This window comes from Anopheles nili, chromosome 2 (assembly GCF_943737925.1).
Source record: "Anopheles nili chromosome 2, idAnoNiliSN_F5_01, whole genome shotgun sequence".
Lineage (NCBI taxonomy): Eukaryota > Metazoa > Arthropoda > Insecta > Diptera > Culicidae > Anopheles > Anopheles nili.
Genome location: NC_071291.1, coordinates 9,462,351 through 9,485,150, shown reverse-complemented (window position 1 = coordinate 9,485,150; position 22,800 = coordinate 9,462,351). Strand labels below are relative to the sequence as shown.

The 22,800-nt window shown below is 48.7% G+C and overlaps 5 protein-coding genes across 7 annotated transcripts; 3 read left to right on the top strand and 2 right to left on the bottom strand.

Moving 5' to 3' along the window:
• Positions 1 to 332: 332 nt before the first annotated feature.
• On the bottom strand, positions 333 to 2,310 carry LOC128720210 (histone-arginine methyltransferase CARMER). 3 transcript variants are annotated; one of them, XM_053813866.1, is made up of 3 exons: positions 1,797 to 2,310; positions 561 to 1,717; positions 333 to 524 (listed from the first exon to the last, which is right to left on the bottom strand). In XM_053813866.1, the coding sequence occupies exons 1-3, from the start codon at positions 2,308 to 2,310 to the stop codon at positions 333 to 335; spliced, it is 1,863 nt and encodes a 620-aa protein (XP_053669841.1). The 3 variants fall into 3 exon arrangements, with proteins under 3 accessions (XP_053669841.1, XP_053669843.1, XP_053669842.1); XM_053813868.1 differs by having other exon boundaries at positions 333 to 572; positions 621 to 1,717; XM_053813867.1 differs by having other exon boundaries at positions 333 to 587; positions 621 to 1,717; positions 1,797 to 2,298.
• Positions 2,311 to 3,717: 1,407 nt separating this feature from the next.
• Positions 3,718 to 5,301, top strand: LOC128721951 (zinc finger protein OZF-like). Its single transcript, XM_053815761.1, has 3 exons — positions 3,718 to 3,840; positions 3,898 to 4,016; positions 4,080 to 5,301. Exons 1-3 carry the CDS (start codon positions 3,718 to 3,720, stop codon positions 5,299 to 5,301), a joined length of 1,464 nt encoding a protein of 487 aa, XP_053671736.1.
• Positions 5,302 to 6,668: 1,367 nt separating this feature from the next.
• LOC128731621 (sodium leak channel NALCN) lies at positions 6,669 to 19,204 on the top strand. Its single transcript, XM_053824753.1, has 11 exons — positions 6,669 to 7,290; positions 9,121 to 9,306; positions 9,376 to 10,845; positions 10,942 to 11,840; positions 11,907 to 12,957; positions 13,027 to 13,221; positions 13,296 to 13,513; positions 16,830 to 17,053; positions 17,223 to 17,496; positions 17,561 to 17,723; positions 17,800 to 19,204. The coding sequence occupies exons 1-11, from the start codon at positions 7,189 to 7,191 to the stop codon at positions 18,649 to 18,651; spliced, it is 5,634 nt and encodes a 1,877-aa protein (XP_053680728.1). The 5' UTR covers positions 6,669 to 7,188; the 3' UTR covers positions 18,652 to 19,204.
• Positions 19,205 to 19,361: 157 nt separating this feature from the next.
• On the bottom strand, positions 19,362 to 20,810 carry LOC128721950 (zinc finger protein 181-like). The gene is made up of 2 exons (XM_053815760.1): positions 20,676 to 20,810; positions 19,362 to 20,502 (listed from the first exon to the last, which is right to left on the bottom strand). Exons 1-2 carry the CDS (start codon positions 20,808 to 20,810, stop codon positions 19,375 to 19,377), a joined length of 1,263 nt encoding a protein of 420 aa, XP_053671735.1. The 3' UTR covers positions 19,362 to 19,374.
• Positions 20,811 to 21,183: 373 nt separating this feature from the next.
• Positions 21,184 to 21,744, top strand: LOC128731625 (UPF0587 protein GA18326). Its single transcript, XM_053824758.1, has 2 exons — positions 21,184 to 21,436; positions 21,506 to 21,744. The coding sequence occupies exons 1-2, from the start codon at positions 21,184 to 21,186 to the stop codon at positions 21,742 to 21,744; spliced, it is 492 nt and encodes a 163-aa protein (XP_053680733.1).
• Positions 21,745 to 22,800: the final 1,056 nt, after the last annotated feature.

Genomic DNA, 22,800 nt, shown 5'->3' with positions numbered 1-22,800 from the left:
AAATCCTACATATCCTATCTACCGGGGAACACTACTGAGTTCCTCTACCGACCTTCTTGTCGTGTGTGTGTGTGTGTGGGTGAGAATGTAGCTGGGATGATTGCGTGGTGCCTCATTCTGCTCGTATTTCGATCATCATGCTATGCGATATCAATCGCGCTTTAGCTCTGATGGAAATGCTTATTGGACGGGTTCGAAATAAAAAATAAACGAAGTAAAGTGAAAGTAAAGTAGGCGTTTGTGCGTAAGCTTGGGGCGAAAGGTAAAATGAATGCTGCCGCACCGAGTTGGACGAGGGCGGTGGTTCTACCCATGGTCCCTTTTTCCCGTACCTAGTAGAATTGATTGCCGTGGATGGGCTGGCCCGGATGATGATGGTGGCTGTTGAGGATGGGCTGTGCCGGGGAGGTGAACAGTGACGGCGAAATTGCCCCACCGATCAGTTGATGCTGGGCCACGTTTTGCGTTGACGTAGCCGCGCATCCGATCGGCGGTGTCATGGCAAGCTGCTGAGCGGTCGTCGACTGTTGCTGATGTTGCTGTTGTGTTTGTTGTGGCGCTTGTTGCTGCTGCTGCGACTGTGACTGCTGTTGTTGCTGTCCGACCAAAGCGTTAGCTGCCTGCTGTTGCCTGCCCGTGCTCGAGATAAGTCCGGGGTGTATGTTGGGTTGGTTGCCGCCACCGTTCGCCCCGATCGCCATCAGGTTAGTGTTGATGATCGTCGACGACATGTCTACCTCGCCGAGCCCGTTCACCGTGATACCGTTGACAAGATTGACCGCGTTACGGGCACCTTGCGCGTCCAGCTGGCTCCAGTAGGTTTCGCTCGGTGAGGTCGTGTTGGAACCGGGAGGTGCGGGCACCGGGGCGCCCGTGTACCGGAAGTACGGATTCTTCAGATCGAGCGTGTTCGTGGACGTGATCATGGTACCTTCGAGCTTCAGATCGATCTCGACGTCGTAGCTCTGCCGCTGGTTGGCCGCCAGTACCACCTTCCCCGAGAGGACCTGTCCTTGCTTCACGAAGATGGGCGTTTGCAGCAAACAACGCACCTGGTACCAGTGCGTGAGCGGTTCCGTCGGTGACGTAGACAGCCAGATCTGCGAACACGAACCGGCGAACTCAACATCGAACCAGAACGCCAACCCGTGGCAGGTGCCCGTTTCAAGCATGTGGAACTCGACATCGATCTGGATCCGGTGCAGGTCCTTCTCATCCGCCGACAGAAAGTTGCTCGTGTGCCGGATCGACTTGGCCATGCAGATGCGGATATCGAACGTATCGACGATCGGCTGCCGGAAGTATTCCTTCATCGCGGCGTCTCGCAGGGCCACCAAGTTAACACCGTGGAACTCCGTCTGCATCCAGAAGTTGGCTTTGTTGTATTGCTCCATGTAGAGCGCCTCGTCGGTAAACGGAGCGACGTGCAGGTCGCCACGCGAGGGGTACATCTTCCCGTCCGGTTTGAGCCACTTCTTGCCGTGCAAGTACGTCTCGAGCATGCGCTCGTTGTACAGCATGTACCCCATCGGCTCAGAGATGATTACGTCGACGCGCTCCGGAAGCTCGATCTCCTCGATTTTGCCCGCGATCACGACTATCCGGTCGGTGAGGTTGTTCGAGCTTACCAGCTGCTGTGCGTATTGAGCCATATTGCTAGCCTCCACCGCGTAAACCTTCGCGGCACCGGCCTGGACGGCGAAGAAGGACAATATACCTAAAAGGAAGCGAAAAAAGGCGAGACAACTTCCGGTTAGTGCTGTCGCTGGCTGCGTCCGTGAGATTTTAGCAGTTACCGGACCCAGCGCCAACATCCAGGACGACTTTGTGCTGGAAATCCTGCGCATTGTTGTAGATCGCCCGTTGGTACGTGCTTGTCCGCACAAAGTCCTGCATCATGTTCTGCTGCTGCGAGAGGTAGCCATAGAACTGGAAATACTGCGACGCCGACGAGTCCTCCGTGCGGAGGTTAAATACTGAGTTCACCTTGCCAGACAGCTTGTGCAGCAGCGCCCGGAACTGCTGGCAATCGGCACGAGAGGCAAACCGGAACAGGACCACCTCACCCCCGACGACCAGCAGGTGGGACGTGGGGCCCCGGCTTAGATGCGTCGTGCCGGACCCGCTCACCAGATACTCTTCCAGCTGCTTGGCCGGTCCAGCGCCCTCTTTCAGCAGCTGCAGCGTCATACCCTGTGGATCGTAGCTGCACACGACGGTCACCTTGTGGTCGTACTTGCTCGCCAGCTTCTCACTGTCGTCGATGACGAGTACAGTGCAGCCCTGCAACCGTGCCATTTGTTCGCTCATTGTTATTCGCTCTTTCGTAAGCAGGCTCTTTTTTGCGCTAATTCGTTCGGCCGCGACGGTCCTTTCGCGGAGTCAATATGCCAAGCAGCTGCAGCTGTCAAGCACGGGACACGCAGAATCCAGGAGGAAAACCCCGGGCACTGACACAACAATGACCTATTGATTGGTGGTCTCGCCCCTTCACAAACCGCCCGGACCGGCGACTACCTACAACGGCAGTTTTACAGTTGTGCAGCCCGGAAAGAAACACAACAGGACACGGACACGATGCACCAGAAAAAAAAAACGCACGTTTTCGATAATGGCCACGGGGCCACGGTCTCGATATGGCGGCGTTGACGGCTCACACACACACACGCGCGCACACACACAGCAAGGTATCTTCTACCGTAGGTTAATGGCCTCTTGTTGCCGACGGCCAAGGGTAAGGTTTGCAAGGGCTGTCTAGCTGCTGCAGCTGCCGAAGCGCACACGCACGTACACAAACACAAACACACGAAATGAGGCGGTAAGGACGAAATGGGCCAGACACAATCTCGGACGACGTCGCCGGGCCTTTTTCTTGCGAGAAGACGGCGGCACAGTCAGCAACGCGTACGACGCACGCACAGCCAACACACACGGCCTGCAATATGTGAAGCGCGTTCGCGCGACGAAGCTGCCTTTGACGCGCAGCCAGTTGTCAATTAAAGGTAATAAAATTGTGCGACCTTATCCTTCCGGTCGGTGGGACGGCGGGTTCCAGGCGCTTCACGGACAAACCTTTCCTTTCTGGCTAACTGGCTGGTTCGGTTGTGCGTGCGTGAATGTTCAAAAGTACGTGTGCCCCTTCTTTGTCCTGCCTATGCTCAGACGGCTTTTTTGCGTACGCACTGCTTGGCGGCTTTTTGCTTCTCAATTTGTTGTTTGAGCGAGCAGAGAAAGCGAGAGAGAGAGAGAGAGAGCAACGAAACCGTTCCACGCTGTTGTTCGCACAGAATCTGTAATTAGACATGCACGAATTGGTAGAAACGGGCTGAAAAAAAATTCGTTAATGCAATGAGTATCAAACATGACTTCATATTTAAAGCTCAGTAAAAATATTCAACAAAAAAGCGAGGAAGTATTGAAAAATATGGCCATATTTTGGGTGGTGTCTCGGTCACTGTGCAGAGAAAATCCATTGCAGTTGTTTTGTTTATACCTTGGGGTGAAAGACTGACAATGGCCCATATATTTATTACAGGTCATTTGCAACATTTGAAGTACGTTTGCTACATGGGTAAGTTTGTAGTTTGACAGTTTGATATATGTTTTTTAGTCTTGTAAATGTAAAATGTAAACATAAACAAAATTCTGAGCACCTACAAAACGTATTATTCCTTCCAGCATATTTATATTACCGGTAGTATCGAATAGTATCTTAGGATGGTAACAGTTTGTTGTCGGATTTGTCTTAATCAAACATCAGTTAATGATGCGTTATCACTCTTCGACAAATACGAAAATTTCATCATACGCGATGCTTTGTTGGAAATGTTTCAAATCAAGGTAAACAAGCAGGTGCTAAAGAAAACCGTGATTACTTTATGCCTTTCCTTTTTTCAGATACATCCCACTGAGATGCTATCTACAATATGCAAAGAGTGTGTGCGAAAGCTATGGACTGTTCGCAGCATCCGCGATGAATTCCTACAGCAGGAGTGTAAATATCAAAAAATGATACGGTATGTCCGAGCTGAAATCTGGTGTCGAAACGATAGGTTACAAAATCATTCCATTATTCGTAGAAATTCTGATGAGGTAGAATCTTCATTAGAATGGAGTCAAGATGAACTACAGCCATTGTGCACCTCCCAGGAATTCGAGGGAGCAGCTGATGAAAGCAGAGACTATAACGACGTTAGAAAGCTGGAGAAAGAAGATGAAGGGTCGCATTCCAGCGATAGCAATAAACTAACTTACGTTGTAGACAACCCAAACGAGACTAGTGCTCTAGATTCTGATGATTCCCAGTTAAAAGTTATGATATTACCAGAGAAATCTGAAAAGAAATTGATTAGAATTGAAATTATCGACAACATGGAGGAGAAATCGGAAATCGACGATATCGAGGACAAGCGCAAGACTGATCCGATTCCCCGTTTTGATGATGAAGATTTTAGCGAGAAGTCGTACTATCTCGAGTCTGCAGATTTGACGGATGCTATGGAAGAGCACAGTACAAAAGAAGCTCGAACCGGACATTCGGAAAATGAAATCATTTGTGTGTACTGTGAGACCAAATTTGACTCGCATGCGAAATATGAACAACACATTTGCAACCATACGAAAACAACTTCGGAAGAAAAAGCGTTCCCCTCGAAAGCAAACAGCAAGTTATCCTTAAGATCACGTCGTGACTCGAAGCAGGGCATCTCGGCGTGCAAACAAATACGAATTGTGGAAGATGAGGAACAAATAAGTAACATACCAACAGACGAAGGCAGTGTCGTATGCATCCACTGTTCGGAAGTATTTGAAAGTGATTTGTTGCTGCTAAAGCACGGGATAAAATCCCATCCACACCAGTTTACTCCCGTGCAGTGTAAAAACTGTTCAACAGAATTCGCAACATTACCAGCAATGTTAACGCACCGGGAACAATGCTCTGCCGGGCGTTATAAATGCCGCTTTTGCCACAAAAAGTTTGTTACCTCATTCGCAATGAAGGGACACGAGAATACACACACTAAGGAACAGAGCTTCAGCTGCAATGTGTGCCCAAAGAAATTCTCCCAGTACAGTAGCATGCGGCGTCATTTAAAATTACACAGCAACGAAAAACCGTACAAATGCGACTATTGCGACGACCGGTTCCGGCAGCGCGGTGTGATGCTAGTGCATCGCAGACGCCACACCGGCGAGAAACCGTACGGGTGTGGTACGTGTGGTAGGCATTTCCGTGACCGTAGCACAGTAGCGAAGCATAAGCGTATACATGTGAAACACATGACTAATGCTAAACCTTGATACTGTATTACACTTTATTATTTTCATTCATAAGATTATTTCAATACATTTTACTCTACTCTTACTCTATAACTAAGTTGCCAGAGTATTCCTTGTACCTTATACGTCAGCGCAAGCTAGATTTCCACCGGATTGGAACTAGCTCATAAGCTGGCTCAGTGCCTTAATTCATGTTACACAGGAAAAAGGCACTACGCATGTAAATAACCATGACAGTCACCCACCCTAATTCGGTGGTGCAATAATGCACTAAACTAGAACTAAACAAAAGTAACAACGTTAGTGATACCAAATTGTTACGCTTGAATTAGCCAAATAAAAGCTAAGCTTTAAAAACCAAATAAATGGATAGAAGTCCAGTTTAATTTTTAAGTTTGGTAAAAATAATACATCACATTGCAACACGTTCATCTGGGAGGTGTTTGATTATTTAGTCGGTGTTTAGTAACACATCGTGTTGCATGCGTAAACGAGTACGGCTTCATCGGCACTCAATTTATCCGAAACCATAGTAACGCATCGCAGAAAACGGCTTGCATCATGTGTCGAACACGCCACCAGCTGTGTTTTTGTTCAAACACGTGCCATCGCCAACAGCTGACCCGCTTGCCGTACTAGGACTACACTCGGATGCCTGCGGCCAATTGAAAAGGACACCCACTCGGATGTAAACAAACCTGTTGCTGGACAACAACACGGAGCGGCTCTCTTTACATCTCTTGCGCCTAAAACTGGCAACAGGTTACATTCGGCTAGGCTCTCGTTATCCTGCTTCAAACACAACAACTTGTCACCGTTAATCGCTCTCGTGGAAAAACAAAAACGTTTATAAGCGTGCTATCCGCGATTAACTCCTGGCAACCATCATCCTACGAACGTACGGAGAGACACCCTGGGCATCCTGCTCATATGCCCACTTCTGGAATGTGTGCTGGCCTAACAACAAGTCTCGCACAAGCGCACTACGCACCCGGTTCCGACAGTTTCCTCATCCGCGGCTGTCTCGCACGCCATTTTCGCACGCATTTGCGCGCATCACATCTCTCTCCCTCTCTAGGACGGGAGCGGACCTAGATTCTTGCCCAGTGCACCCGAGATTCGCCAGTGCAGAATCTGCCTTTGGTGCGAGTGCGTGTGCTGGCGCTCTGGCGCTCGTTCTCCGGGTCCGGACGTTGTTCTTCTTGCTGCTGTTACCGTGTGCTAACCCATCTGCCCAGATCCTACGCTCCAGCATCACCCGCCCGACTTCCGTGGCGGGTGGTGTTTGATTGATCTGGTTTAAATTTAACCTTCACACCGATGGCCACCGTTGCGTTGCGCAACGGACAAAACGAATGCGTGAGTGCCAGCACCGCCCCGGAAGCGCCGTGATCCGAAAGCATCCGAAAGCAGAGATTCGAAATCCAAGATGGCAGCCGTGATGTGGCAGGGCTCGCGCAAAATCCCATCCCAGTGCGATCGATAATGGTCCAGCGTTGAGATGAGCCCCCCCGTTGTGCTTCCGTGATGTGATGGGCAGGGTTGGGATTTTCCGTTTTTCAAGCAAAATGAAGCCCTTTACAAAGTGCTAGTGTTGGGGGTGGGCGTGAAAAGCAAGAAAGAAAGAAAAAACAAACTTGTGCCAACAATCTACGGTGTCGGATGCGTGACACCGTGGGTCCTTTTCGTGTCAGTAGGGAAGGAGGCTGCAGTGTACCACCGTACACGGTCGCCATCTTGCACTGGCACTAGCGAGGCGCGCCAATTAGCAAAGGATCAAGGTTTTCGCAGCTACCACAGCAACAAACAACAGCAACGACGACGACGACGACAACGGCGACGGCGACGGCGACGACGGCAACGGGCGTCAGCACGTCCGCCTCGAAGAAGAAGAAGAAAAGCAGCAACATGTTGGGCCGGAAGCAGAGCATCAAGGGCGAACCGGTTCTGGCCGACTACGGACCGGAGGAGTCGTTGAACGAGAGCGCTGACATCGAGTGGGTCAATAAGGTACCGTCATGCGTGGGTCCCGTTCCGGACGGATCCCATCTCGTATTGTAAGCTCTCCATGCGTCGTATTTTCCTTCCTATCCTTAACGTGCTGCTATTTTCCAGCAGCACAGCCCAGTTATGTGTAGTTAACCCATGCTCCCCTACTCCGTCATGTTGGTTCCAATTTGCGAGCCCCAGGGATGGTTTAAAAAACCACACCCTCATGGCTTTTGCCTACTCCTGATCGTGCTCGACATTTAAGTGTGTAGTAGCGATTTTGCATTCCGTGTATGTAACCCGTAACGTTTGGTGCGTGTGATCGTTGTTGTTCAAATGTATTTTCATCCTTTCTCGTTCGTTTGTCTCGTTGCTGTTGCGTTGCGTTGTTGTGAATCGCCGTCACGAACCGAGCTTCCCCGTAATAACCTCCCGCCGTCTAACTACCGTAGAGACTCAACTTCTCATCATCATCATCATCTGTCCATCATCAATGTATTAAACGACATGTTTAACCAAAAAAAAAATACTAAAATACACGCGATTAAACCGAATCAAGCCATAAAAGCAATGCTGACCATGCATAGTAGTGAAGGTATTTGCTGACGGATTTCACACCCTTTGGGAATGTGATTTGTGTTTTCTTACTTTTTTGTCATTTTTTTTTCTTTTCTATCTTTGTCTCACTCTCTCTCTTTCTTTCTCTTTCCTCTGTTTCTGCTCGCTAGCACTCTATGCTTGCTATGATCGATTTGTCTCGAAAGACCACGGCAGGTGCGCCACAGTTGGTTCGCATTCGTCCCCTTCCCGCTAACAGTTTGCTTACGTTGGCGCTTCCGATTCGCATTTATGCCCGCCGGAATCGATTAATCAGTTCGATCCGGGCGCTCTCGGTTAACATCGAAGCCTTCTCTTGTGGCAGCCGTGCACCATCGCCCATTATTTTCATTCGTTTGTCACCGTCGGCGAAGGGTTTTCTTTTTTTTCTTCTGCTTTCCCCTGCAAATGGGAAAAATGCGACCGATACTATATGTTGAGACCGTGCCACACCTCGTGCAGGGCTTATCAGCACGAGCTACGCAGGAATTTATATGAAACGCCACGGACGTTTGCGGCTGAAGTATGCTTGTGGCCGATAACCGTTCCGCTTCGCTCCGTAGCGGGGTGATAAAGGAGTGAAATGACCGTGGCGTTGAACTTTTGCTGGGTGATTCAACGTAGCGTCCGCTGGCGCAGATGGAATTTAATTCATGATTGAGTGATGGAGGCGCCTGGTGTTTTGTACAAAACACCAGGCGCCTCCATGGTGCTTTGTACAAAACATGAAGTTCATTGGAAGCGTTTCACTGCGTGTATATTTTACGAATTATTTTCTTTATATTTTAGATACCGTTTTTTATCGGAAAGCTTGTATGAAACAGCTATTGCATGATATTTGTCTTTTATATATGTTATTACCATTTAAATCATTAAGGCATTTTTGCATTCAACATCTGTCTAATAAATTTAAGCCATAGTTCTGCATGAAGCTATACGTTTTGTAAACTCTGTATGCTTTATTCCTGTTCCAATTTCATCGCTAAAATCGCAACCATAAACAACCACAGCTAAAACAAATGCCAATGTCGCGATTGAACGCATGTACGGCATTTTGGCAATGTGAACGACACTAGCATGGCATGAAGTCACCATAAATCCTTGCAAAATCGATACATCCGTTACATGTGCCCTTACCGAAAGACTAACACTCTCCATACCCTTTTGTCTCATCGTCCACGCGCCATTCGCGCGGGTATCGGTTTCTTTCATTTCCGTTTACTCTCACAAACATACACACACACTCACGGACAGCTATGGGTCCGCCGATTGATGCGCCTCTGTGCCTTGATATCGCTGACATCCGTGTCGCTGAACACGCCGAAAACCTTCGAGCGTCACCCGTTCCTGCAGTACTGTACCTTCTGCTGCGATACGGTGGCTACGCTGCTGTTCACCTCCGAAATGATAGCCAAGATACATATCCGTGGCGCGTTGCGGGTAAGCTCCTTAGAGTCGTGGCAGGATAACGGTTTGCTCATTCCACACACGCTCATTCCGCTTTTCCAGGGCGAAGCACCCTACTTCAAGGATCACTGGTGCCAGTTCGACGCATCCATGGTGCTGTTTCTGTGGCTCTCCGTCAGCCTGCAGGTGTTCGAGATGCTCGAGATCGTGCCCAAATTCTCCTACCTCAGCACGGTCCGTGCACCGCGGCCCCTCATCATGATACGCTTCCTGCGCGTCTTCCTCAAGTTCTCAATGCCAAAGAGCCGCATCAATCAGATCTTCAAGCGATCGAGCCAGCAGATCTACAACGTGACGCTGTTCTTTCTGTTCTTCATGTCCTTGTATGGGCTGCTTGGGGTGCAGTTTTTCGGTGAGCTCAAGAACCACTGCGTGCTGAACACAACCGAGCGGGAAAGTTTGACGATTAACTCGCTCGCGATACCGGACACGTTCTGTTCGCTCGATCCGAACTCTGGCTACCAGTGCCCGACCGGCATGAAGTGCATGAAGATGGACTTCCTCACGAACTACGCGATGGGTTTCACCGGGTTCGAGGATATCGCGACCAGCATCTTCACCGTGTACCAGGCGGCCTCGCAGGAGGGCTGGGTGTTCATCATGTACCGTGCGATCGATTCCCTGCCGGCGTGGCGTGCCGCGTTCTACTTCAGCACGATGATCTTCTTCCTAGCGTGGCTGGTGAAGAACGTTTTCATAGCTGTCATTACGGAGACGTTCAACGAGATACGCGTCCAGTTTCAGCAGATGTGGGGTGTACGGGGTCACATACAGAATAGCACCGCGTCACAGATCATCACCGGTGATGATAGTGGCTGGAAGCTGGTGACGATCGATGACAACAAGCATGGTGGAATAGCACCGGAAACGTGCCACACGATCCTGCGATCGCCATACTTCCGCATGCTCGTGATGACGGTCGTGTTGGCGAATGGGATCGTGACTGCGACTATGCATTTTAAGCACGACGGCCGCCAACGGCAGGTGTTCTATGAGAAGTACTATTACATCGAGATCGCGTTCACGTTCTTCCTCGATCTGGAGACGCTGTTCAAGATCTACTGCCTCGGGTGGCGCAGCTACTTCAAGCACTCGATCCATAAGTTCGAACTACTGCTCGCGATCGGCACGACGCTCCACATCATACCGGCACTCTACCTAAGCGGGTTCACCTACTTCCAGGTTTTGCGAGTCGTCCGCCTGATCAAGGCCTCGCCCATGCTGGAGGGGTTCGTGTACAAGATCTTCGGACCAGGCAAGAAGCTCGGTTCGCTGATCATTTTCACCATGTGCTTGCTGATCATCAGCTCAAGCATTTCGATGCAGCTGTTCTGCTTCCTGTGCGATTACACCAAGTTCGAGAGCTTCCCAGACGCGTTCATGTCCATGTTCCAGATCCTCACGCAGGAAGCCTGGGTAGAGGTTATGGACGAGACGATGATACGGACAAGCAAGACACTCACACCGCTGGTGGCGGTGTACTTCATCCTTTACCATCTCTTCGTCACACTGGTACGTGTGGGCTTTGGACTCGGGCATAACCGGGGATTTGTTGCCATTTTTAACGTCACTTGATTCTTGATATTTTGTTTGCTTTCCTTCAACCAGATCGTGTTGAGCTTGTTCGTGGCCGTCATTCTCGATAATCTCGAGCTTGACGAAGACATCAAGAAGCTGAAGCAGCTAAAGTTCCGCGAACAAAGCGCCGAGATCAAGGAGACGCTCCCGTTCCGGTTGCGCATCTTTGAAAAGTTCCCCGACTCGCCCCAGATGGCCATTCTGCACAAGATCCCTAACGACTTCACGCTCCCGAAGGTGCGCGAGTCGTTTATGAAGCAGTTCGTGTTGGAGATGGAACCGGAAGACCTAGAGGGCTACCAGCGGCCAATGCCAGAGTGTTGGGATTCGCGGATCGCCTACAAAAAACATCGCCCAATCAACGTGATGAACAAGACGGCCAAGGTGTGCATGGTCGGTAGCGACCTACGAAAGCTAGCCATCACGCACATCATAAACGACTCAAACAACCAGCGACTCATGCTTGGGGACTCGTCAATGCTTCCGGTAGCTGGCACCAAGGCTGGTCTGAAGCCGCAGGGTACGATCACGCAAACGAAACCTTGGCGCGTCGATCAGAAGAAGTTTGGATCTCGCTCGATTCGTCGCTCGGTACGCAGCGGTTCGATTAAGTTAAAGCAAACGTACGAGCATCTAATGGAGAATGGAGACATCGGGGCTGCTAGTCGCGTTACGTCTTCACGGGCACGTCCCCATGATCTTGACATTAAGATCCTGCAGGCCAAACGGCAGCAGGCTGAGATGCGCCGGAACCAGCGTGAGGAGGACTTACGTGAGAATCATCCCTTCTTCGATACGCCGTTGTTTGCGGTGCCACGTGAAAGCCGTTTCCGCAAGATCTGCCAGCGAATCGTGCACGGTCGGTATGACGCTCGGTTGAAGGATCCGCTCACGGGTAAGGAGCGAAAAGTGCAGTACAAAAGCCTCCAGTGAGTATGAACCGCTTCCAGGATGAGATTTTATGCACACTAGTGCTAATGTTCGTTCTCTTCTAGCAACTTTCTGGGCCTAGTGACGTACCTCGACTGGGTGATGATCTTCGTCACGACGCTGTCCTGCATCTCGATGATGTTCGAAACACCGCAGTACCGTGTGATGGAGCACGTCGCGTTGCAGATGGCCGAGTACACGTTTGTCATCTTCATGAGCCTTGAGCTGGCGTTAAAGATACTCGCCGACGGGTTGTTTTTCACACCCAAAGCGTACATCAAGGACGTTGCCTCGGTGCTGGACGTGTTCATCTACATCGTGTCGACTACCTTCCTGATCTGGATGCCTCGCCAGGTGCCGAGTAACTCCTCGGCTCAGCTGCTGATGATCTTGCGGTGTCTACGTCCGCTTCGGATCTTCACACTTGTGCCACACATGCGCAAGGTGGTGTACGAGCTGTGCCGTGGTTTCAAAGAGATCCTGCTCGTCTCAACGCTCCTGATACTGCTGATGTTCATCTTCGCCAGCTACGGTGTGCAGTTGTACGGGGGTCGGTTAGCACGCTGCAATGATCCGACCATCCAGAAACGCGAAGACTGCGTGGGAGTCTTCATGCGTCGTGTATTCGTCACCAAGATGAAGCTAACACCGGGCGTAAACGAGTCATACCCGTCGATGTTGGTTCCGCGCGTTTGGGCTAACCCACGGCGCTTCAACTTCGATAACATTGGGGACGCGATGTTGGCCCTGTTTGAGGTGCTCTCGTACAAAGGCTGGATCGACGTACGGGACGTGCTGATCAAGGCGTTGGGACCCGTGCACGCTATCTACATCCACGTGTACATCTTCCTCGGATGCATGATCGGATTGACGCTGTTCGTCGGTGTCGTGATTGCGAACTACTCTGAGAACAAAGGTACCGCCCTACTGACGGTCGACCAGCGTCGTTGGTGTGACCTAAAGAAGCGACTAAAGATCGCTCAACCGTTGCATTTGCCACCGCGTCCCGATGGTCGCAAGTTCCGGGCGTTTGTCTACGACATCACGCAACATATTGCCTTCAAACGTTGCATCGCTGTCGTCGTGCTCGTCAACAGTATGCTCCTGTCGATCACGGTACGTTTCTGTCGGGTTTCTGGTTCATCTCTTCGAGATCCTTACCGTGTGTCTTTGTGTGCCTTTCAGTGGACTAAGGATGAGGTGCACACCGAACGGCTGGTGATCGTCAGTACCATTCTGACGTTCGTGTTCGTCATCGAGGTCGTCATGAAGAACATCGCGTTCACGCCACGTGGCTACTGGCAGTCCCGCCGGAACCGGTACGATCTGCTAGTCACCGTGGCCGGCGTCGTCTGGATCTTCCTGCAGACCACACTGAGAGTAAGTGAACGTCCGATGCAACGTCCTCCACGCATAATCCCGTACCGGATGTTTATGTTCTTTCCCTCCCGCAGAGCGATTTATCATATTTCATTGGTTTTATGGTTGTCATATTGCGGTTTTTCACAATAACTGGCAAGCATACGACCTTGAAAATGTTAATGCTTACCGTCGGTGTGTCGGTGTGCAAGTCGTTCTTCATCATCTTCGGTATGTTCTTGCTGGTGTTCTTCTACGCCCTCGCCGGCACGATACTGTTCGGTACGGTCAAGTACGGTGAAGGCATTGGCCGGTAAGTACCCCACCGCCCGAGGGCAACTCCCTGCTCCCTGGCTGCCAGCCCCCTGCCCGAAAGCTCACTGACGGCAGGATGGCGGCCGGAGTAGTGGCCGAGTTACCTTAAGGGCCTGCCCCAAAACATCCCTTCCAGTTTTCCTTTCACTCCGCCGGAAGCGGGCGGAGTTGCTTCGTTTTTTATGGTTTTTGTTCAATGTCCCTTCCCCGGCCACTGGCCGCTCTTCCAGCACCCATTAGAACTATAAAAAAAGGGTTAACCGGCCAACCGAGGGCCTGTCCGTGACTAAATTCCTTGTGTGACATAGCGCTCGTCATCATCATACGACAGCAGACATCATGCACAGTGGCAAGTTGGTCTGCCGCATCGACCCTACACGGTTCCGGACACGGTGGACGTCCAGATCCGGAACCGGAACAGATGAACCCATCCCTAACCAACCGCCTTCCGGGTGACCAATGCTAAACGAATCGGACCAACCCCCGGTGGGCAGGTGCACCGGAAGCTGCACCGTTCGGTTGTGGGGCTCCTTTCAGGACGACCGAACGGGTTCGCCCGGCATTTCCCGGATGTCGGCTTTTTTTTCTCTCTGCAAGGACAGCTTCCGCACGCACCTTCTACCCACCCGGTGCGGCCGCCCGTGGTAGTTGAGACAAAATTTGTTTACTGCTCATTTGATCCCGTTTTTTTGTTTGTTAATTTTTCTTTTCTCTCTCGGGTAACTACGATTTGTTTTGCTGTTTGGCATTTCCGCGGGCTTTTTTGTCTACCGAGAACACAACGTACCACCGATGAGGCATTCGTTTAGCATTTGCCGCCTCGGCGTTTGTGGGTTTTTTTTCTGACATGCGGCCGACTAACTTCAGCCATCTTCCCATCCTTAATGTCCTTTCACGTTCATCACTCATCGACCGCCGTGTAGTGGTCGTTCCGTTTCTCATCATTGTTTCGGTTTTTTGAGTTCGTACCACACAGTGGACAGGTGTTTTAACTTTGCGTGCTCGTGCTGTTGCGCGAAACATGCCCCCTGCGGTATCCGCAAAACGAAATATGCACGTGTCACCGTCAGGACAAAGGAGTTTAAATCCCATCGAGGACTGTTACGGCAAAGATCGATCGTGTTACTACTGCATAAGGCGCATGCATTATGCATTTTGTCTCACAGTTTGCCTCTGGTCGATTCGTTGCCGTGTTCTGCCTCGAACCATCAGGCTTATGTAGAGCTTCCACGTTAGATAGGTTTCGACGGTTTAAACCCACTACTAGCGATTGTAATGGTTTACGTCAGGTAACGTTTAACTGCCCGTAAGTGCGCCCAGACCGTTTTGTAATGCTACCACGTTCGTACCAGTGTTTATTTTGATAATATTATCTTGAATGCTCTTTCTATTTGCCCGTCATTTTTTTTCTACTTCTGCCTCTCTCTCTCTCTCTCTCTCTCTCTCTCTCTCTCTTCTGCCCCACATGTTTTCTGCTGTAAGTTCTATGTTTGTGTCCCGGCACACGTGCGATCTTCGGTCTTGCATTTGTTTTCCGTACGTTCCTGTTTATCAGCATTTCTCTCTGTTACTGCCGCTCTATTAGCCCTATCAAATGTAGCCTTCAACCCATGCTAGAGCTGAAACAATTGCTCCAAAAGGCTCACGTTCCATACCGAATGCATCTCGTTTCCAGCAGTACAATTTATCAATCTTCTCATCAGATGTCATCATGAAACTCTGGTCCTTCATTTTCACGACCACAGATGTCTGTCCTTGGAACCGTTTTTGTTTTTAGGCGTTACGTTGATATTTTATTCTACTCGATTTAGGTATTAAAGCAGAAAGGTTTCTTACTCTCTCCCTCGCATGTGTGCACACCGAGAGGAATGCTGTGTTATTCAATGTCCGTATCCTATATGCTATATCGTTAAAATGCAGCTTTGCCTATCGACGTACTATGAACCCCGAATATCTGAAACCAATTCCGAATGTTAAGCCTCTGTTCAGTATGTGTGTAAAATACCGCCCGAAGGACACTCCTCCGGCAGGGAAGCATTGCCCGATCTCCCTGAAGTTGGAGCCGCCAGTTGTAGCATTCCATCGAGACGTTATCTCAAACATCTCAAACGCGCAAACCGTCTTTTGGTCGGCTACTTTATTCACACACCGTGCAAAAGCGTAACCTTCGCAAGGATAATGTCCGCCAGTATACTGCTTATTCTTTTTTCTCGTGCAACGTGTCTATGTGTATTTGTATGCTTATGTTTTTGTCCTTCTAATCCTTCATTAAACACCGATCAACCTACACCGATCAATACACTTGTAATATGCACCCGGTGCAATTGTGCATTTTCCCCCTTCTTTTCACAACACATACACGAAAACGCATTCTTTTGTGCTGTTTTGGCACCCCGACTTTCGGAACCCGTTTCATCTCTCACGATCACGCACAGCTAATGTAATCTTGGCTTTTCGTTCCCCTACGTATCGTATGTCGTAGAAACATCTAAAACGCTCGAATTTAGTACAGTACACTAGTTTTGCATACCGTTGAACACAGCTAGCGTATCTCGTTTCCGCCTTTCCCATTAACCGACCTTTCTATACTCGATGTAGCTTTTTTTGAAACCATTTTTTATCGACCCGATATACCACGTTTGCTTTCATTGCCCATTGCTCATCCATATGCTATTGTTTGAAGGTTGAATATTACTTGATCGTGCATCGTAGCATTTTCCCCTTAAACTAAAGTACGTTTAACAAAAACACATGCCTCCCTACTGCTACTGGTTTTGTGTTCTTATTCCTTCGAAGCAATGGTTTGCGCTTGCCTTCGTACTAATTTGATTGAATTTTCTTCTCTTCCCTTCCGATCGTTCACGTACTATTTTCCTATGCGATTTTCCACACCTGCCTTACGTACCGTTTTTCGTTTCAATCCCCTATCATTTCCATTCCCATATCACACGCTCTCTCTCTCTCTCTCTCTCTCTCTCTCTCTCTCTCTCTCTCTCTCTCTCTCTCTCCCCCAATAAATCGCTGTATGCGCATCCGCGTTACTTTCCATTGTTACCATTTAATTGTGGTTTAATTTTGAAACGTTTCTATTACATCGTTCCATCGCATATTATACGTTGTTCGCAAAATAAAACCGCTCCCTGGCACACACCCACACACCCACACACTCACACCTCCGCACGGCGCTCGATCTTGATAAATTCACCCCATTCACACCCCCTCCCCCACCCCGGCACACACGTGATATTTGCGATGATTTCCCCGATCTCCACACCCCTAACGCCGGATGGATCCTGAATGGTGATCGACACTAGCCGAGCAAACTTCGGTTCTCCGGTGACCGGCGTTGCGATGCTGTTCCGCATCGTGACCGGTGAGGATTGGAACAAGATCATGCACGACTGCATGGTCCAGCCCCCGTACTGCACGCTGGCCGCCAACTACTGGGAAACGGACTGCGGCAACTTCACCGCGAGCCTGATCTACTTCTGCACCTTCTACGTCATCATCACGTACATCGTGCTGAACCTGCTAGTCGGTAAAGTGTAGCGCCGGGAACAAAGGGGGTAGCGAAACAAGCGGGGAAAGGCATGCCAGCAAGGGTGGAAGATGCTAGCTTTGGTCGGGAACCGAGCGCCAGGATATTTGACGCCTTTTGTAACACTATTCAACTGATTGGTTTTCTCACTCTCGCTCGACCGGTGCAGCTATTATCATGGAGAACTTTTCGCTGTTCTACTCGAACGAAGAGGATGCGCTGCTGTCGTACGCCGACATACGGAACTTCCAGAACACGTGGAACATCGTGGACATACACCAGCGGGGTGTGATACCGGTGCGCCGGGTGAAGTTTATCCTGCGCCTGCTGAAGGGTCGGCTCGAGTGTGACCCGCAGAAGGATCGTTTGCTGTTCAAATACATGTGCTACGAGCTAGATAAGCTGCACAACGGCGAGGACGTTACCTTCCACGACGTGATCAAGTGAGCAGCGGGGCGATTGAAGGCGCTGCTGCTTGTCCTTTTCATCGTTTCAATTCCTTTCCAGCATGCTGTCGTATCGATCGGTTGACATACGGAAGGCTCTGCAGCTGGAGGAGCTGTTAGCTCGTGAGGAGTTCGAATACATCATCGAGGAAGAGGTGGCGAAACAGACCATACGCACCTGGCTGGAGGGTTGCTTGAAGAAAATCCGTGCCAATAACGTCGCGGTAAGTCGGAATGTGTACCATTCTCCGGGGGAATACTGGAGCGTGAATAACGTGATCGTTTTTCTCACATTATCAGAAGCAACAAAATTCCCTGATCGCTGGACTGCGAGCTACGAACGATCAGAAACAACAGCAACTGCTGCAACAACAGCAACAGCAGCAGCAACAATCCGCCACCACCGCTGGTCCGCAGCAGCAGCCCACGCAGCAACCATTGCAGCAGTCAGCACAGCAACCTCAGCAGTCTTCGCAACAGCAACTACCGGCTCAGCAGCAAGCGGTTAACCAAAGCCAAGGACTCGCCTCACAGGCGGTGTCACCGTTGCAATCGGTTGCATCATCCCAGCAGTCGTCGGTTACCAGCCCGGGCCAATTACCGAAGCAAGCGGAAGAACAGGCCGCTGGAAAGGATGCCAGCGTGGAGTCAACGGACACTGGCACCGATCAGGCGGCTAAAGACATTGAAAACAATGCAAAGAACCGCAAGAAGACGGCTACGGTGCTGAATCGTTCCGATTCCACCGGTTCCAGCAGTGGAAGGAAATTTCTAGCCCCAACCCTGTCCGATCCGCAGGCCAAAAATGAGAAGGATCGCTACATGAGCAAAAAGAAACAACGAGTACCACCGTCGATAAGTGTTGGCAAGTCGTCGCATCTGAGCGAAATCGGCAGCCATAGTCTGCATTTGCACTACCATCATGGGTTAGGGTACGGCCATGGGGGTGATCATTCGCCTCATTCACAGCATCCGCCGTTCCACCATCATCAACACCAGCAGCAGCAACACCAGCAACAGCAGCAACAACAGCAGCAACAGCAAGCCAACAGCAGCAAATTTGGCCACTCGCACTCGAACATGATCTACGAGGTGCACGATTGGTGGCAGGAGCAAGTCCTTAGCACCCATAGCGAAGAGGAGGACAACTAAAGGCGATAAAGCAAAATGGACAAGGATCCAAAGGAGCGACCGCATGGCCGTAGAGGAGATAGGAAGATTAAATTAGAGCCAAACAGTAGTTGAAATGTGTCCCGAATACGTGTAAACTCTTTGGCGATAGTCAGTATTAAACCCACGTTTTACCCAAAAACCACCAGAAACGGCGTAGTGAATGAGGACGCGTATTAATTTGGTACAGATGTGTTTTGTCCACCTGAAAACGGACGTCGATGTTGGATAGGAATCAAATGTGTTGTTATCGTTAACAGGCTGAGCCAGTTGGAATATAGAGTGTTTAAAGGAAAGGTTATATAACGCCAAGGAATGGATATTGTTGTAGCCGATTAACGTAGGCAATAGGATGTTGTTGAGAGGGCGGAGTGCTGAGCAAAACCGTAGCCAAATACTGTTGAAACTTAAAATGTCCTCCACTTGGGAGAACGTACCGTCTTCGCGCCCCGCCGTATGTAGGCAAAATTGAACTGCGCCTTCCATTACATCGACTTATCGTCAGGTTCGGAATTATAATTGCGCGAAGAAAGAACGCAGCTTATTTTGTCAGTTTGAGATGCGTCTTTTTTACCAGTTAACAATTGTACTAGAGCATGTGTTTTATTCGTAGTCCGCCAGTGTCTGCGTAGAACGGCCAAATACGTATAGCGAATAAATATAGTTGAAATATGGCGATATTTTACCATAAAACAAAATCATAAGTCAACTGTCTTGCCTCGCGATCTTGCGGCTACGTGATTTCCGGAGGGATGTGAGAGTCGCTGATGCGGTGTGAACGCTTTTATCACATTTGTCTCCAGCTTGGACTTCGTCGCATTCCTTCTGGTGTATCCGCATGTGCGTTTTCAGCTCCCCCGCCTGTCGATAGGCACGATGACATAGGTCACATTTGAACGGTTTTTCTCCGGTGTGAATCATCAGATGGCGGGTGAGATTTTTCTTCGCCGTAAATTTTCCCGCACAGATCTCACACTGATACTGTTTTGATGAAATCGCTCCGTCTAGAGGGTTGCCATTGACGAGGGAAACACGCTTGGCAATGGATTTCCGCTTGGCGGTGTCATTAGCTTTTAACGATTGCATTTGCTTCAATTTGAACCGATGTAATTTACGCTCGTGCGTCAAGCTGTTGACCCGCGTAGGAAATCGCAGCGGGCAGATGCGACATTTAAACGGACGCTCGTTCGCATCATGAAGCCCCACGTGTTTGCTCGCTTCCCGTACCGTCTTAAAAACCAGTCCGTCACACTCCATACAGGTGTAGGGTACCTGATCGAAATGCGTAGGCAAATGCTGGGTGAACTCCAGTGCACCTTCGAAAATGACGCCACAGAGGTAGCACTTGTGAGGTGGTATGGGCAACTTTTCACTTTTTTCCAAGGAGAATTTTTCCATCGTGGTCTGATTTTTATTAGCATCAGTTGGCAAATCATCTTTGGAGTCGCTATCTTCAAACACTCGCAAGTCTTCATCGAAGCGTTCTTGTTCGATTGCTAGCAAAACCAAATTGTCCGTTGTGGCGCTCACGTTTGATGATAAATTACATGTGGCATTTTCTTCTTCCGGGTTTACTACCGCTTTGACCAATGGAATGTTTTTCGGTAACGCGGCGTCCAACTTTTGACTGTTCGCTTCCCTGTCGCTCGAGAGGTGAGAAGAATATACGGTGTAAACTACCTCTTCTTCAAACGTGTTAGTTGAAACATCACTCTGTAGCATGTCTTGGAGTTTTTGATCATTTTTGATGAAAAATTGTTTAATTTTATGGACTGTATTTATGCGGTTTACACAATCGAGGCACACCGTTTGCAGACGATCGTCGTTTAAAATCTGTGCAGCGAAAAAAACGATACAAATTATCAGCGCTTCTAAAGTGTATGAAACGAGCGATACAATTGGGCTGTGTGGGATTCATCGATCATGTGCACCGTAGTGATACGATCAATGAAACCTCGTTAAGACCATCCGCTATTGGTATTACTTTCATACCGAGTCTTGCTCACCTTAATAGCAAAAAGATCGTCGATCAGTTCCGTAAGAATTCTGCCCTGGAATGTATCAAAGGCAGAAAACACAAGTGAATCCATAGGTGGATCGTTAAGGCACATTCTACAGCGCGACAGGTCGATAGAAGCCATGGATATCAATTCACGCTAGGGCGTAATACTTTTTGAACTATTTCGAGCTTAGCATTGGAGTTTTGTTTACAAACAATTAGTAAACATTTTGCGGTGTAGATAGCATCTTCAGCTCTAAACATCAATACAAACCGATTCGATAGAAATCGGAGAGGCTGCAAAGACGGAAATCAGTTAGCATAAGATTATTCAATGAGACATAATTTATTGCTAAAATACGTTATGCTTACATGGTTTTTGTTATTGATATGATTCTGTTACAATGTTTTATACGACCGTTTATTGTCAGCCAACCGGCAGCCTTCAAATGTCACTTTGAGATTAACAGACTTGTTTCGTACACCGAATTGTTTTGCTTAGGTGGTGCACCACAATGGGTAAAATAGGATTGCAAATAAAAGCAACTCTGGAGAATATCGAGGAACTAAAAACGAATCACCCGAATTACGCTTTTTTCGTAAAAGTGAAGTGCACTAGCTGCAATGAAGCATCCGATAAGTGGCACGATATGACCGAAAGCGAGCATGTTGGTGAAGACTCGCGCAACCCAAAAGGATTCAATTTTTTTATGAAATGTCGCATGTGCTCAAGGCAAAACAGCATCGATATAGTCGAAGGCTCCAATGGTATGTCAAAAAACAGGATTGCGCAAAGTATATACTGAAATAATGGCGTTTTCTGTTTGCATCTTGCAGCTAGCTATACGGAGGATGATTCCGGAAAAATGAAAACAATCGTTGCCTTTGATTGCCGTGGCGTTGAACCGATAGAATTTAGTCCACGTTCTGGATGGATTGCGAAAGCAACAGAAAACGGACCTACATTTGAAGACATAGATCTATCGGAAGAGGATTGGGTGGAATATGATCAAAAGAACAACAATTCGGTCGGTGTATACGAGTTTGAATCGAATTTCATCAAGTTGAAAAAATGAATAGTTTACTAACAACTTAACAAAAGTTGAAACACAGTCACTAGCTGTGCTTATTTGATTTCTATGTCCTATATCCAAAAGCAGTGGAAACATAAGAGGTAAGCAATTCATGTTGATGAAAAATTGGGAAATAATACTCGTGTTGCTGTGGAGGACATTTGAATATTGGGCGATTACTTGCGATCAACAGTTTGAACGCCCATTGCCATCAATTGTCAAATGAAGGATCCTTTGCGGCGGCTACAAAAGCAGCAATAGCCGCCGAGGGCTACACGAAGCGGCTGGACGCCTAGTTTGCTGCTTCGTGGTGGGCAAACAAATTCTTCATGTGTTGCGGATTGAATCACACCTAAATTACATGTTAATATTTATTTTCAATTATAATATCTTTAACATTGAATTACTTGATTTAAATAGTTCAAGTTTGATCCATGTTTTAAAAAATTATCTTTTGGAATATCTATTAACTATACCTCATAGTTACAGTCTGGTGGGATGGCTCATCCTGCAATATGAGATTATTTATTTTCTTTCATTTAACAATACGTAGATAACGCTGCCAAGGCGTCTAAAAGCGTTTATGAAAAAGCAATAAAGTTGTTCGGAAATTGATTTATTTGGATCTTCCACAATATTTGAAAAGTTAAATAATGCACATCAGATACCTATGTTTTGTATCGAGGTGGTATATTGGCAATAATCGTTTTTTTTTATTATGTATTAGGTTTATTTCCCTTTTTAGTTCAACTTTTAGCTATTTAACATCATAGTAATATCGGATTTGTACCCTCGGGATTGTACAACCATACGATTAGCTCCGGATCGGACCGCTCGTCCAATTCCGACGCGGAGTGCCCACCACTAGCGCCTAATCGAAAAATCAGCAGCAAAATCACCAACAAAAAACAGCACCAGCCGCCAACAAAATCATCAATAGCAGCAATAATAGGCAGCGCTGGTGAAACTGTGGCCAGTTTCCGAAATTTCCAGGTTTCTCCGTCGAGCCGAAGTGGCGTTTGGGGCGTATCTCACGCCGCCGTGCCACTATCATCGCCT

Excerpts from the sequence above, each read along its gene's own strand:
- LOC128720210 (XM_053813866.1), bottom strand. The coding sequence starts at position 2,310 with ATGAGCGAACAAATGGCACGGTTGCAGGGCTGCACTGTACTCGTCATC. Across the intron at positions 1,718-1,796 it reads GGATGTTGGCGCTGGGTCCG|GTATATTGTCCTTCTTCGCC; the intron begins GTAACTGCTAAA and ends GCTTCCTTTTAG. Across the intron at positions 525-560 it reads AGTCGCAGCAGCAGCAACAA|TCGACGACCGCTCAGCAGCT; the intron begins GCGCCACAACAA and ends CATCAGCAACAG.
- LOC128721951 (XM_053815761.1), top strand. The coding sequence starts at position 3,718 with ATGGTAACAGTTTGTTGTCGGATTTGTCTTAATCAAACATCAGTTAAT. Across the intron at positions 3,841-3,897 it reads TGGAAATGTTTCAAATCAAG|ATACATCCCACTGAGATGCT; the intron begins GTAAACAAGCAG and ends TCCTTTTTTCAG. Across the intron at positions 4,017-4,079 it reads AAATATCAAAAAATGATACG|AAATTCTGATGAGGTAGAAT; the intron begins GTATGTCCGAGC and ends CATTATTCGTAG.
- LOC128731625 (XM_053824758.1), top strand. The coding sequence starts at position 21,184 with ATGGGTAAAATAGGATTGCAAATAAAAGCAACTCTGGAGAATATCGAG. Across the intron at positions 21,437-21,505 it reads TATAGTCGAAGGCTCCAATG|CTAGCTATACGGAGGATGAT; the intron begins GTATGTCAAAAA and ends TGCATCTTGCAG.
- LOC128731621 (XM_053824753.1), top strand. The coding sequence starts at position 7,189 with ATGTTGGGCCGGAAGCAGAGCATCAAGGGCGAACCGGTTCTGGCCGAC. Across the intron at positions 9,307-9,375 it reads ATATCCGTGGCGCGTTGCGG|GGCGAAGCACCCTACTTCAA; the intron begins GTAAGCTCCTTA and ends CCGCTTTTCCAG. Across the intron at positions 17,497-17,560 it reads ACCTTCCACGACGTGATCAA|CATGCTGTCGTATCGATCGG; the intron begins GTGAGCAGCGGG and ends ATTCCTTTCCAG.
- LOC128721950 (XM_053815760.1), bottom strand. The coding sequence starts at position 20,810 with ATGGCTTCTATCGACCTGTCGCGCTGTAGAATGTGCCTTAACGATCCA. Across the intron at positions 20,503-20,675 it reads ACGATCTTTTTGCTATTAAG|ATTTTAAACGACGATCGTCT; the intron begins GTGAGCAAGACT and ends TTCGCTGCACAG.